The sequence below is a fragment of the Oncorhynchus nerka genome, linkage group LG18, assembly GCF_034236695.1.
Source record: "Oncorhynchus nerka isolate Pitt River linkage group LG18, Oner_Uvic_2.0, whole genome shotgun sequence".
Lineage (NCBI taxonomy): Eukaryota > Metazoa > Chordata > Actinopteri > Salmoniformes > Salmonidae > Oncorhynchus > Oncorhynchus nerka.
In genome coordinates this window covers 31,164,435-31,179,944 of record NC_088413.1, presented here as the reverse complement: position 1 = coordinate 31,179,944, position 15,510 = coordinate 31,164,435, and the positions used below count along the sequence as shown (strand labels likewise).

General features: G+C 42.4%; 1 protein-coding gene across 1 annotated transcript; it reads left to right on the top strand.

Annotated features, from left to right (window-relative positions):
* Positions 1 to 519: 519 nt before the first annotated feature.
* Positions 520 to 13,887, top strand: LOC115145661 (Wilms tumor protein homolog). The gene is made up of 6 exons (XM_029687185.2): positions 520 to 998; positions 1,350 to 1,480; positions 1,660 to 1,827; positions 4,776 to 4,928; positions 10,271 to 10,382; positions 10,787 to 13,887. The coding sequence occupies exons 1-6, from the start codon at positions 722 to 724 to the stop codon at positions 11,722 to 11,724; spliced, it is 1,779 nt and encodes a 592-aa protein (XP_029543045.2). The 5' UTR covers positions 520 to 721; the 3' UTR covers positions 11,725 to 13,887.
* The last annotated feature ends 1,623 nt before the right edge of the window (positions 13,888 to 15,510 follow it).

The following is a 15,510-nucleotide window of genomic DNA, read 5'->3' as shown; positions in this document are numbered from 1 at the left end:
CATGCACAAAGTGTCTGCAGACGGAACGAGCCGAGATGTGGGACGTGTGGGGGAAACCACTTTGATGGAGACTGTATAGCAGAAGAGAATTACAGAGGAATAAAGTATTGTAACTGTGGTGGAGAACATGAGGCGACATCCTTGGAATGCCCATATAGGGTGAAAGAGATGGAGAGACAAAATCAGGAAATTCAGTCTGTCTCCTATGCGGAGGCGGTAGAAAAAGTAGAATGCAGAGTTGGCCTCCCACCAGCAGGATCCAGATATGCTGTATGTAAAGAAGGTGGACTTTGTGTTTTTAATGTCAGTAATGATGGCACAGCTAATGTGGAGGGAAAGTCAAGGAAGATGGGCATTATTGTGGATGCGGCAGAGTGGTTTGAAGAACTGAAGGAGAGAGATAATATCAAAAAGTATATCCCACTCTCACCGTATGCAGTTTCCTTTTTTCACCCCTGTACAGTTGGTGGCGGTAATGCACCGTCAATATTGGATGACAACCGCAGTTAAACCCCACCTAAGAAGAAGAAGTAAACGGAAGTGAACCACAATGACCATGAACAATTTCTTAGACGTTCATTAACACCCTGGATTTCAAAATATGAGTAGTCATAACTGCACAGCATCACCTTCTCACCCCATATAGAGTATAATTCGTGTTGGAGACGACTTAGTTGATAGAAGGTATATTGGTAACGCTAGCTACTAACGTTCGCAAACAATGGCTAACTGTATGGTGTTTCACACTCAAATAGCCTCCATCATGGAGGTGCTAGCGAATGCAGCCGTTGCAGAAATCTGTAAACTCGTAGACGACGACTATGCAGTGTTTCGTTTGGAAATAACCCAAAGTCAGAAAGAAAACAGGACATTACGGAGGAAACTACTGGAACAAAAGGTGGCACGGGAGCGCGCAGAGAGGACAATGCCAGAACGCGTCCTCGCCAGTCGTCCCAGTAGTGTCAAGATCCTCGACCGATACAGAGGAATGGCAAGAGGTACATTTTGCAGAAGGCCGAGGATGCGCGGCCTGTCGCACCGTTGCCCTCTGGACATCTGTTCAGATGTGTTACCCAGAATTTAGTCTTGGTCAGTTTTTGGATAGTATGCAATAATTTCCCTGATTACTTAGTTATTTTTGCGCAAAAACACTCATTCTAACCAGATGATTAATTTACTGCATTTCCTGTTATTTACTCAATGAAAACAATGTAACACATGGAACATAATACACCGATCAATAAATAGTATTTCAAGAAGTTATGAGATGTTACCTTGGTGTACAATATACAGTTGAGCATTGACAGTACCTAACCTATCCACCTCTTTTCGCCCAATCACTCTCTTAGGTGAAGGACATCGCACTGGAGGCTACAGAAGCTTTGTTAAGCCAGTGGGACACAATACATGGAGAGATGACCAACCAATCACTGATGATGAGGGGAGTGGAACCTCAACCCAGCACATTATCATGATAGAGGTTAGTGTAATAGTATTACATCAAAATTACAGTACATCAAATGTTGCCAATTTATTTCAGAAAGGCTCCCCTCAGCTATTAATTTGCTTACATGTACATCCTCATTTATCTGCTATAGGGAAGCTTGTGAGACTTCCCTATGACATTGTTATCCAATAACCTCCTCTCTTCTTTGTCAGTCTGCAGAGGCTGCAGGTCCTGTGGTCAAGCTGGAGCAGTCTGAAGGAGAGGAGGACCCACGACACAGCACAGACATCCAGACTGGAGCGGCTGGAGCGCCCCCTGTAGCTACGGATGACCCCACCACTGCCCCAGCACAGCCCAGGACCCGACACAGCATCACGGAGGTCAGTGGAACACCAAACGCCGCACTCAAGTCAGAGACAGACACCAAGACTTTAACGAGGCTGGGGCGACTGGGCTGTCCTCCTGCTCCCCACTCAGAGTATTTACTTTACGCTAACCCGAGGACAGTTTTATCCAATCGGGACTCAGGTGATGCATTACAGACTCACAATGATCCGTCCTGTTCGTACACTACAGAGACACAGATGATATCTGGTGACATGCCTGTGGGCTTAGATACACAAACTAATCCAATGAGAGGGAACTGGAACCAGTACAGTAGTAGTGTATACTCTGAAAGGTACCTAGATAAGAAAGGGGAAGGTCTTGTCGTAGATGAGGTTAATGTGAAAGTTGAACGCAACTCTCCTCAGACATGGAATGCAGATGAGACTCACTTAAGAGAAGGACTCTCGCTGGACAACACCAGTGACTTCTTAGATTACAGGGAAAGCTTGGAGACAAATCGAAATGTTGTGACCCACTCCCCTTTACGTGCGTTCAGAGATTGCGACCCAGTGTCCACGTCGGTGGAGTCTTCTGATTCACACGGCCGCGTCCATTTTGATCAGGTATTGAACTCAAATGACGGGACTAAAGCCCAGGCTCAGAGAGGGGACTCTACATCGTGCAATAGTAAAGAGAAACGGTTCCTCTGCATGTTCTGTAAAAAAGGCTTCAGCTGCCCCCATAATGTGGAGATCCACCAGAGGATCCACACCGGAGTGAAACCCTACAGCTGTACACAGTGTCACATGCGCTTCGCCCAGGCTGGCAACCTGAAGAGGCACCAGAGGGTCCACACAGGGGTGAAACCCTTCAGCTGTACACAGTGTCACATGCGCTTCGCCGAGGCTGGTGACCTGAAGAGGCATCAGAGCGTCCACACAGGGGAGAAACCCTACAGCTGCCCCCAGTGTGAGAAGAGGTTCTCTCGTCAGCACCAGCTGAAGATGCACCTGAAGATCCACACAGGAGAAACGCTGTTTGCCTGTATGCACTGCGGGAAGAGGTTCTCAGAGAGGAGCTACCTCAGAATACACCAGCAGAAAAATCATTCCAATCTATAACATCGAAAGAAACCATTTCATGTGATAGCTTCTGACGTTTAGATCAAACCCTGCATTAAAGACAAATTTATACATTGTCATTGCTATCACCAGAAAAGATCCACAGGTGCATTTGGGATAACGAGTAACAGACTTCAGTGTTGAATATTCCTGGGTAGAATTTTGCATCCAGACATTGTGTGATATATAAGCCTAAAGTCTGTTACATATTATGTTTGTACTGTGTAGGATATATGTTTACAAATGCCTGGATTACTTCCATTCACCTACTGAATATTTTCCCAAGACACTTTTAATTAGAAAATAAATGCAGTTCAACAAGTTAATGCTGATATTTCGTTGGGACATGTGTATATGTGGTTTTCATATGGTGTATTTAAAACGTGTTTATGTTTAATAAACACGAAATGGGACTTTTATTGAGATTCTCTTTAATATTCATCACATATGATCTCAACCTATTCTGCATACACACAACAGTGCTTTATAACCAATATACACTTACTAAATATTTCTACTAGGGCCATCGTTTAACGTGTGACATGTTTATTTCTATTACATTTTTTTGAATGCCGTTAATTGCTTTTCCATATCTTCACCACATGGAATCTTTTTTGTGTTTCCGCACCGGCGCTTTTAAATGCAGAACGCAACAGGGAACACAGCTACAGTCAACGCTTGCACGTTTGCATAGCTGAAGACTGTGTGCCTCTAGCCAAAATCATGTGAGAGTTATACCCAATAGTACTGGAGCTATGTTTTTTCTTTCAGACGAGGATTGGTTTTAAACTACTCACAAGCTGCTGTTTTTGATTTGACAACAAACACCATTGGTTAGCTAGCTAGTCATGTTACCTAGCAACCTGATAACTTGACCACTGACTAGGCTATGCACATTTGGATGGCACAGGAAGAACTGAAAAGGAATAGGCTCCTCAAAAATATCAAAGTTAGGCTGCATATGCAAGAGTGGGGTGTGTATGATTGTGTGTATGTGTGAGAGAGAGGTTGGGTGTTTCACATTTTTATTGTCATGTGCACTAGTCCAGCGAAATGCCGTTCTTTCCCAACAAAGTAGTCAACAATATCATAGTCAATAGTGTGAGAGTGGGAGGGAGACTGCATAGGACTATGTGAGTAAAGGTGTCTGAACAGTACAGATGGTTATAATGCTTTCATCAGTTTAAAAGCTCTTTGTTCTTTGTATCCAAAGAGACAAGTTCTTTTTACCTAGAATGCTTTAACAGTACTTAAAATGGTGTGTGTAAGAGAAAGAGAGAGTGTGTCTGTAATGTGTACAAGTGTTACACTTCAAGAACATTGATAAGAGGGAGTAGGCCTACATAAACATTGGGAGCATTACAAGCTGTAGCTATGTTAGTGACTTTTGTGTTGTTTATGGTGAAAATGCTATTAAAAGATTCTGATGTAGATCAGTTTGTGTTTCCTTCCCTTACGATCAAAGCATCGTATGCCTGTACCTCAATGCACTACTTTTTAAATGGAAAAGTCTTTCTTTGGGGACAAATTTGAGCACATTTAAAAATGTTGACTAATTCGATTTATTAATGCCATTAACTTGATTATTGTTATCGTTTCACAGCCCTAATACCTACACATACCCAGACACTAACAAACACCTACTGTACATGTTAAAATAGTCAGGTTTGTCTGATGATGACTTATCATATCTCACTTATATTTACCCACAACATAGTTATGTCCACCATGATGGGTTTAAAAACAATGAAGTCATTCTGCAACTACAGTATAGGACACAAAAATAGTGGGGATGGATAACTCCATGCTGGAAGTGTGTTTTATTATCTCTGTGTGTGTATGTACCTGAAGGAGTGTAATCTGTATCGCCTCTCTTCAAGGAGAAGGAGGAGGGTCCAGATGTGCTGCTGGTGAAGGAGGAGGGCCTGGGGAACCCTGAGGAGACCATGGTCATGGAGGACAACCAGACAACTCCTCCTGAACCCAAAGAGGAACCAGCTGAGCTGTACAGGACCACACACAATCTCACTGAGGTGAGCCCACTGTGAACTGGGTTGTTCCACGAAATGAGTGCCTTTTAAAAAATATTTTAATTTGAAATTGTCCACCAATATTACATTTTAAAAGCCTGTTATGGGGCCTCCAGAGTGGAACAGCTGTCTAAGGCATTGCATCACAGTGTTGAGGCGCACTACAGCCTGGGGTTCGAGGAAGCATGACTCGACCTTCGCCTCTCCCGAGCCCGTTGGGGAGTTGCAGCGATGAGACAAGATCGTAACTACTAATTGGATATCACGTAAAAGGGGGTAAAATTACAAAAACAAAAATATACACTATTCCCGATTTTCTGGAACCCAACTTGCCGTGGCTATTGATAGAGATTTCTGTGCATGTGCTGGATTTTCTTTTACGTAGCTGCTGCCCACTCTGCTGCCTATGTAGCTCAAATTGATACAATGTTTTTTTCCTCATCAATCGGCACATAATACCCCATAATGACAAAGTGAAAACAGGTTTTTAGAAATGTTTGCAAATTAAAAATGCAAAAAAATACTAATAATACCTTATTTACGTAAGTATTCAGATCCTTTGCTATGAGACTCGAAATTGAGCTCAGGTGCATCGTGTTTCCATTGATCGTCCTTGAGATGTTTCTACAAATCAATGTACAGACAATACCCCATAATGACAAATCAAATCAGGCTTTTAGAAATTTTTGAAAATGTATTAAAAATTCAGAGCTGGAATATCACATTTACATAAGTATTCAAACCATTTACTCAGTACATGAAGCACCTTTGGCAGCGATTACAGCCTTGAGTCTTCTTGGGTATGATGCTACAAGCTTGGCACACCTGTATTTGGGGAGTTTCTCCCATTCTTCTCTGAAGATTCTCTCAAGCTTTGCCAGGTTGGATGGAGTGTGTCGCTGCACAGCTGTTTTCATGTCTCCTAAAAGGGTCGTTGTCCTGTTGGAAGGTGAACCTTCGCTCCAGTCTGAGGTCCTGAGCGCTCTGGAGCAGGTTTTCATCAAGAATCTCTCTGTACTTTGCGTCGTTCATCTTTCCCTCGATCCTGACTAGTCTCCCAGTCCCTGCCTCTGAAAAACATACCCACAGCATGATGCTGCCAACACCATGCTTCGCTGTTGAGATGGTGCCAGGTTTCCTCCAAACGTGATGCGTGGCATTCAGGCCAAAGAGTTCAATCTTGGTTTCATCAGACCAGAAAATATTTTTTTTCATGGTCAGTCCTTTACTGTAGGTGCCTTTTGGCAAACTCCAAGCAGGCTGTCATGTGCCTTTTACTGAGGAGTGGCCACTCTACAATAAAGGCCTGATTGGTGGAGTGCTGCAGAGATGGTTGTCCTTCTCAAAGGTTGGGATATTGTGTGTAGATTGAGGGGGGGGAAAATATTTTATTTGTTTTAAAATAAGGCTGTAACGTAGCAAAATGTGGAAAAAGTTAAGGGGTTTGAATACTTTCCGAATGCATTGTTATTGGAAAGATCCTAGATCAGTACTCCTACTCTGAGACTTATTGTGGATACGGCCCCGGTCTTGGTTCATGTCATTTTAAAGGTCCGTTCTGTCACTTTTCAATCTCACAATCAACATTTCCAGCACCAAATCAGTCTACATATTTAAAAACAAGACCGTTTCTATGATCTGTGGTTAAAAAGATAAGGTCTAAAAAAACGCTTCTCTGTGACATCTCTGGGTAGGTTTGAAAGTTTAAAAAACACATCATTTTCAAAACCTGTACCGAGTTTCTAGCCCAAGGGAAGGTAATTTCTTGCTCCCCACATCACCGTGAATCTTAGTGTTTGAAAATCACCTTTTTTTTATGTCATCGGGTAGAATGTTTTTATTTAATTTTTTTTTTCTACTAAACTTTAGAAATGTGCCGTTTCCATGGTCAAGCAGCTGCACACAAACAGATCCCCATGCGCAATGCCGAGCGTCGGCTGGAGTGGTGTATAGCTCGCCGCCATTAGACTCTGGAGCAGTGGAAACGCGTTCTCTGGAGTGATAAATCACACTTCACCATCTGTCAGTCTGACGGATGAATCTAGGTTTGGCGGATGCCAGGAGAACTCTACCTGTCCCAATGCATAATGCCAACTGTTAAGTTTGGTGGAGGAGGAATAATGGTCTGGGGCTGTTTTTCATGGTTCGGGCTAGGCCCCTTAGTTTCAGTGAAGGGAAATCTTAACACTACAGCAAAACAGACACCCGGCCAGTCCCAGATCCCCATCATTCCCTGGAGAAGGAAACTGAGATTTCGCAGAAAAATATCAGGTTGCCTTGTGAGGATCAAGCGACGAATGGCTAATCTGCCTTTGCCTTCCGTTCTGTTAGCTTCAATCGCTGGAAAATAAATGGGACGAACTGAAAGCACGTATATCCTACCAACGGGACATTAAAAACTGTAATATCTGATGTTTCACAGAGTCATGGCTGAACGAAGCTCTCCCTCGCCCTCCATTTGGCAAATATGACCATAATTCTATCCTGATTCCTGATTCCTGCTTACAGGCACAAATTCAAGCAGGTAGCACTAGTGACTGTCTATAAAAAAGTGGTCAGATGAAGCATATGCTAAATTACATGACTGTTTTTCTAGCACAGACTGGAATATACTCCGGGATTCTACCGATGGCATTGAGTAGTACACCACAAAAGTCACTGGCTTTATCAATAAGTGCATTGAGGACGTCGTCCCCACACGTACATACCCCAACCAGAAGCCATGGATTACATGCAACAGTCGCACTGAGCTAAAGGGTAGAGCTGCCGCTTTCAAGGAGCGGGACTCTAACCCGGAGGCTTATAAGAAATCCCGCTATGCCCCCAGACGAACCATCAAACAGGCAAAGCGTCAATACAGGACTAAGATCGAATCGTACTACACCGGCTCCGTTGCTCGTCGGATGTGGCAGGGCTTGCAAACTATTACAGACTACAAAGGGAAGCACAGCCGAGAGCTGCCCAGTGACACGAGCCTACCAGACAAGCTAAATATGCTCGCTTCGAGGCAAGTAACACTGAAACATGCATGAGAGCATCAGCTGTTCTGGACGACTGTGTGATCACGCTCTCCGCAGCCAATGTGAGTAAGACCTTTTAAACAGGTCAACATTCACAAGACCGCAGGGCCAGACGGATTACCAGGACGTGTACTCTGAGCATGCGCTGACCAACTGGCAAGTGTCTTCACTGACATTTTCAACCTCTCCCTGTCTGAGTCTGTAATACCAACATGTTTTAAGCAGACCACCATAGTCCCTGTGCCCAAGAACACTAAGATAACCTGCATAAATGACTACCGACCCGTAGCACTCACGTCTGTAGCCATGAAGTGCTTTGAAAGGCTGGTCATGGCTCACATCAACACCATTATCCCAGAAACAGCATGAACAGATCCACAGACTCCACACTGCCCTTTCCTACCTGGACAAAAGGAACACGTGAGAATGTTTCCTCCAAACGTGACGCGTGGCATTGAGGCCAAAGAGTTCAATCTTGGTTTCATCAGACCAGAATTTTTTTTTTTTCATGGTCAGTCCTTTATTTATTGACTACAGCTCAGCGTTCAACACCATAGTGCCCTCAAAACTCATCACTAAGCTAAAGACCCTGGGACTAAACACCTCCCTCTGCAACTGGATCCTGGACTTCCTGACGGGCCACACCCAGGTGGTAAGGGTAGATAACAACACATCCGCCACGCTGATCCTCAACACGGGGGCCCCTAAGGGGTGCATGCTCTATCCCCTCCTGTACTCCCTGTTCACTCATGACTGCACGGCCAGGCACGACTCCAGCACCATCATTAAGTTTGCTGATGACACAACAGTGGTAGGCCTGATCACCAACAACGATGAGACAGCCTATAGGGAGGAGGTCAAAGACCTGACAGTGTGGTGCAAGGACAACAACCTCTCCCCAACGTGATCAAGACAAAGGAGATGATTGTGGACTACAGGAAAAGGAGGAGCAAGCATGCCCCCATTCTCATTGACAGGGCTGTAGTGGAGCAGGTTGAGAGCTTCAAGTTCCTTGGCATCCACATCACCAACAAACTAACATGGTCCAAGCACACAAGACAGTCGTGAAGAGGGCACAACAAAACCTATTCCCCTTCAGGAGACTGAAAAGATTTTGCATGGGTCCTCAGATCCTCAAAGGGTTTTACAGCTGCACCATCGAGAGCATCCTGACGGGTTGCATCACTGCCTGGTATGGCAACTGCTCGGCCTCTGACCGCAAGGCACTACAGAGGGTATGGCCCAGTACATCACCAGGGCCAAGCTTCTTGCCTTCCAGAACCTCTACACCAGGCAGTGTCAAAGGAAGGCTCGAAAAATGGTCTCTTCTACGCTGCTGTAACTCTCTGTAATTATCTATGCATAGTCACTTAAATAACTCTATCTACATGTACATATTACCTCAATTACCTCGACACCGGTGCCACCGCACATGGACTCTGTACCGGTACTCCCCTGTATATATCCCCGCTATTGTTATTTACTGCTGCTCTAATTATTTGTTATTCTAATCTCTTTTTTTTTAGGTATTTCCTTAAAACTGCATTGTTGGTTAAGGGCTTGTAAGTAAGCATTTTACTGTAAGGTATACCCTTTGTATTCGGCGCATGTCACAAATAAAATTTGATTTGACAATGACATTCCAGAAGATTCTGTGCTTCCACCTTTGTGAAAACAGTTTGGGGAAGGCCTTTTCTTGTTTCAGCATGACAATGCCCCCATGCACAAAGTGAGGTCCAGACAGAAGTGGTTTGTCGGGATCGACGTGGAAGATCTTGACAGGCCTGCACAGAGCCCTGATCTCAACCTCATCTAATACCTTTGGGATGAATTGTAACGCCGACTGCGAGCCAGGCCTAATCTCCCAACATTAGTGCCTAACCTCACTAATGCCCTTGTCGCTGAATGGAAGCAAGTCCCCACAGCAATGTTCCAACAGCTAGTGGAAAGCCTTCCCAGAAGAGCGGAGGCTGTTATCCCAGCAAAGGGGGGACCAATTCCATATTAATACCCATGATTTTGGAAAGAGATGTTCTACGAGCAGGCATCTTCATACTTTTAGTATATGTTGACACTGGTATTGTGCTGGAGATAATGAAAGTGAGGTTGAAAAGTGGTGGAGTTGCCCTTTAAGTGTGAGTCCATGCCTTTGAAATATCAAATCATTGGAGAGTGTCACGTAATCAAATCAACCAATATGTTTGCATAATACTCATAGCAATCTCTCAATCAATCCCTCAATCCCCCAATCAGAAGATGCTCTATAGCAGGGTTCTGATATCAGATTTCTTGATCCAGCATCCTCTCACTCTGTATATCTTACAGTCAGTAGACATGGAAGATGGGAAGCCTGATCTGCTGCTAGTCAAACAAGAGACAATAGAGGACAGACCAGAGAGCATTGATCTGCTGAGTGCACTAAAGATTGGGGAGCAAGGTAAGGGAGACATGCCAATTTACATTTGAGTCATTTAGCAGACACTCTTAACCAGAGCAATTAGGGTTAAGTACCTTGCTCAAGGGCACATCAACAGATTTTTCAACTTGACGGCTCGGGTATTCGAACCAGCAACCTTTGTTTACTGGCCCAAAGCTCTTAACCGCTAGGCTACCTGCCTACATACAGTAATAGATCTTCATTGGGAATTGTGATGCGCCTGGCTATTTTCTTTTCTTCTATAATGTCTTCATTCATGAAATTAAATCAATAGAACTTATGTTTACGTGTAAAAACAGACATTATAATGTATGAACTTCACCAGGTAATTGACACAAAAAAAACTCAATATGTAGAGTTCTCTGCCATGTTTTTAAAGTCTATTTCCTAACCTCTTCCTGCAGGTGGTTGGCTGGAGGCTAACAGAGGAGACTGGACAACAATTTTGGATTCCCAGACTCAGACTGGTGCAGCCAAGAGCCCAGAGGATGATATCACTGAGCAGGCCAGGACCAGAAGCGACATAGTGGAGGTCAGTGGATGGGACAGCATCCTCAACTCTGGGCTGGGGAACAACACTGTTAACCACAACCATAAACAGACAGTCGACCACAAAACAATAACCGAACTTGACAACAGTGTGAGGTGTAGATTTGGTCCACGGGGACTGGTAGGTATCCATATGCGGCAGGAGAGAACAGAAACAGACTCTGCAAACGATGCTCCGTCCTGCTCCTATAGTTGTGATTCAGAGAGACTGATGGCGCCTCAGGTTGACCTCCTAACAGGTGCTGCCTTCAGCATACCTTCTATAGGATCTATCAACTGGAACATGGAATCTGCGACAACACAGACCCTCCCTGGCCTTCGTCCTCCTCACACTCTCCTAATGTTAAACCAGACCTCAGACAAAGCCAGTGCTTCAACACTAAATGGCTACACAAGCCCATTGACAAATGACAGTAGTAGTGATGCTATCAGTAGATCTGGTGGCAAAGAGAAGCTCTTCCCATGTTCGTTCTGTGGGAAAGCCTTCAGTTTCTGCAAACAGGTGATCCACCAGAGGGTGCACACGGGGGAGAAACCATTCGGCTGCCACCTGTGCCAGGCCAGTTTCTCACAATCGTCCAGCCTGAACAGGCACCAGAGAGTCCACACGGGGGAGAAATCCTACAGCTGCCCCCAATGTGAGAAGAGATTCTCCCGCAAGCACCAGCTGAAGATGCACCTCAAGGTCCACACGGGAGAAAGGCCATTCGCCTGTACTCAGTGTGGGAAGAGGTTCTCGGAGAGGAGATACCTCAAGATGCACCAGCAGAAAAAACATTCCACTATAACATAGAAAGTAACCATTCCACTTGATAGCTTCTGACGTTTAGATCAAACCCTGCATTACAGGTAGATGCAGCAAGATGACATAGATGCAGCCAGTAAACAGTAGTTGTGGGTCAATCGTTGAAGTGCAAGGCCCATACATTGTGTGATATATAAGGCATGTAATACAATATTGTGTTACAGCCTGAATTTAAGATGTATTTCATTTATATTTTTTGTCACTCGCCTACACACTACCCTGTAATGTCAAAGTGGAATTATGTTCTTCAAAAGTTTTTACAAATGAATAGCTGAAATGTCTTGAGTCAAAAATGATTCAAACCCTTTGTTATGGCAAGATTCAATAAATTCAGAAGTACAAATGTGCTTAACAAGTCACATAATAAGTTGCATAGACTCTGTGTGCAATAATAGTGTTTAACTTGATTTGTGAATGACTACCTCATCGCTGTTCCCCACACATACACTTATCTGTAAGGTCCCTTAGTCAAGCAGTGAATTTCAGACACAGATTAAACCACAAAGACCAGGGAGGTTTTTCAATGCCTCACAAAGAAGGGCCCCTATTGGTAGATGGGTAAAAATGAAAAAAGCAGACATTGAATATCCCTTTTATTACACTTTGGATGGTGTATCAATACATCCAGTCACAACAAAGATACAGACGGCCTTCCTAACTCAGTTGCTGGAAAGGAAGGAAACCACTCAGGGATTTCACCTTGAGGCCAATGGTGACTTTAAAACGGTTACAGAGTTTAATGGCTGTGATAGGAGAACACTGACACAACAACATTGTAGTTACTTCACAACACTAACCTAATTGACAGAGTGAAAAGAAGGAAGCCTGTACAGAATAAACATATTCCAAAACATGCATCATGTTTGCAACAAGGCACTAAAGTAATACTGCAAGAAATGTGGCAAAACAATTAACTTTTTGTCCTGAATACCAGTGGTGGAAAAAGTATCCAATTGTTATACTTGAATAAACTATAGATACCTTAATAGAAAGTTACTCAAGTAAAATACTACTTGAGTGAAAGTATTTGGTTCTAAATATACTTAACTATCAAAAGTAAATGTGTAAATCATTCCTTATATTCCTCATATTATTCCTTATATTAAGCAAAGCAGACAGCACCATTTCCCTGATTTTGAAAATGTACGAATAGCCAGGGGCACACTCCAACATGATTTATAAATGATGCATTAGCATTCAGTGAGTCCGCCAGATCAGAGGTAGTAGGGATGACCATGTATTATCTTGATAAGTGTGTGAATTGGACCATCTTCATGTCCTGCTCATCATTTAAAATATAACTTATTACTTTTGGGTGTCAAGGAAAATGTAGGGAGTAAAAAGTACATTATTTTCTTTATGAATGTAGTGAAGTAAAAAGTAAAAGTTGTCAAAAATATAAATAGTAATGTACAAATACCCCCAAAAACTGCTTAAGTAGTACTTCAAACTATTTCTACTTATTAAGTACTTTACGCTACTGCTGAATACAAAGTGTTATGTTTGGGGTGATGGGGTTCACCTTGGGGTCATGATAGGGGCTGCACCAAATGATTGATGTATTATAATAATTGATTATGCTTATGTTGTATTAATAGAAGGGGAGGGCTATAAGACCCCTCCTCCACTACACATGTAGGGTCTTGGAATAAAGATTAGCAATATATATGCATTATAAGGTTTAATATTGTTCCACGGTTCTTTTCTAGTCTCTGCTTCTTATAAGAAGCTGTCTGAGAGATGTGTGAGTTATTGCAGTCAAAACAGGGTGTCTGTGAGAAAGCGCCTCAAGACTAAAAGAGATTCATAGACGCAGAACCCTGCAGGGTAGTGAATGAGATAAGAGACTAGTCAGACATACCACTATAAAGCCACTTTTGGAGTGGAAAATTACTGCTGAGCCCTTAGAAAACACTGGAACTATTGTCTCTCCTACAGGTTTGTATAACTGTATATGCATGGGCTTGGTCTCATGAGTAGAAGGTGTTGACATAGGCAGTTACATCACTAGGGGTTGACTGTAAGAGTATTAAAGCAACTTGGACCCTTTCCTATTTTGCAGAACTTACTCGGAAACATGCATGCTATGTTCCCATGGTCAACTTATGTCTGCAATTGCATTAATAAAGGTTTTTGATTGATTTACTTAAAGATATTGTCTGATTGCTAATTTCACCAATAAGCAAATAATTGACAAGGAACCTACCCCAACATTGGTTGGAGGAGATTCTACACCATGGTGCCGGAGCTCCAAAATAAACAAGGTAAGCAGACATCTGTTTAATCTAAGTCTGTAATTAATTGGCATTCACTGGTGTGGTTTCCCTCTAACAAGTAAGTGGCACCTCACTCACTCTAAAATATATACATACACTTTGAATATGACATAGTCGAATTCTAGATTGGAGAAATTACATAACGGGCTATTGGTGAAATGCATGATGTCAATATATGATGAATAAAATTAATGATTGATGATTTTAATTTTTAGTTCGGGTGGTAATGCAGCGACCATTACTGAATACTAGTTATTTTATTTTTTGAGAGGTGATTCAGTAATAATCATTTATTTTATTTTGGGTGTTAATGCGGAGACCATTACTGAATATAGTTATTTTATTTTGGAGAGGTGGTTCAGCGATAATCATCTATTTTATTTTATTTCGGGTAGTAATGCAGCGACCATTAAGGAATATAAGTTATTTTATTTTGTAGAGGTAATTCAGCGACAATTACCCAGGCCACCTTGACCTATGGTAGGGTGGTTTATTTTTTATTTTTGTAGAGGTAATTCTATGTGAAATTTACCCAGTGAATGTTGAGTTGTTTATGAATAGTGCGTTGTATGTTTCATTTGTTTGTTTGTCTGTGGATTATGGCGGGGGTTTTGGGTAATAAAAGGTCATTTGAATAAAAGGCTGAAGATATTTGTTAGTGACACTTTCTTACCATATGACAGTATAGAAAAACTTTAGTATATCAATAAAATTATTACATGGAAGTCCTGAAGATATTTTAATTGAAAATAACTTTGTGACGCTATCACTAGGGAGCACTGGTGTATAACATATTACTGTTACGCTACACCCTTAAGATAGACTTTAATTTCTAATATTATATCCTGCGGTTGTCTCTGTGAGGCCCGTGTGTGAAATATATTAGAGTTTAGTAGAACCATTTACTATAGCCTGGATTAAGTGAAAGTAGAATTAGGATTACAGTATCATCCACTGTTGTTTAACACATACTGAAAGGAGATAGAGAAGAATTTATATAGGCATATGTCTACATATTACACCCACTTTAGGATAACCCTATAGAAATTGGGAAAACACATTACACGCAGACTTATCGAAATAAAAAGTTGGAGCACCATGGCACAGTCAAACCAGAATGAGGAGATGGGAGCAATGAAGCCTGTCACGCCTGTTGAATATATGCAAAAGGAAGTTTCCCGCTGTGGAATTTACATTCACTTTTAAGTCCAATACAGCAAATGAAAGATAAACTTCTTGTTAATCTACCCATCATATCCGATTTCAAAAATGCTTTGCAGCGAAAGCACAACATCTGATTATGTTAGATCACCGACAAGTAAAAAAAAACACACCGTCATTTTTCCAACCAAAGATAGGAGTCACAAAAAGCAGAAATATAGATCAAATTAATTTACATTTACATTTAAGTCATTTAGCAGACGCTCTTATCCAGAGCGACTTACAAATTGGTGCGTTCACCTTAAGACATCCAGTGGAACAGCCACTTTACAATAGT

Coding starts and splice junctions, on each gene's coding strand:
- LOC115145661 (XM_029687185.2), top strand. CDS start 722: ATGGCTAACTGTATGGTGTTTCACACTCAAATAGCCTCCATCATGGAG. Junction 999..1,349: donor ATACAGAGGAATGGCAAGAG/GTACATTTTGCA, acceptor TCACTCTCTTAG/GTGAAGGACATCGCACTGGA. Junction 1,828..4,775: donor CCCGACACAGCATCACGGAG/GTCAGTGGAACA, acceptor CCTCTCTTCAAG/GAGAAGGAGGAGGGTCCAGA.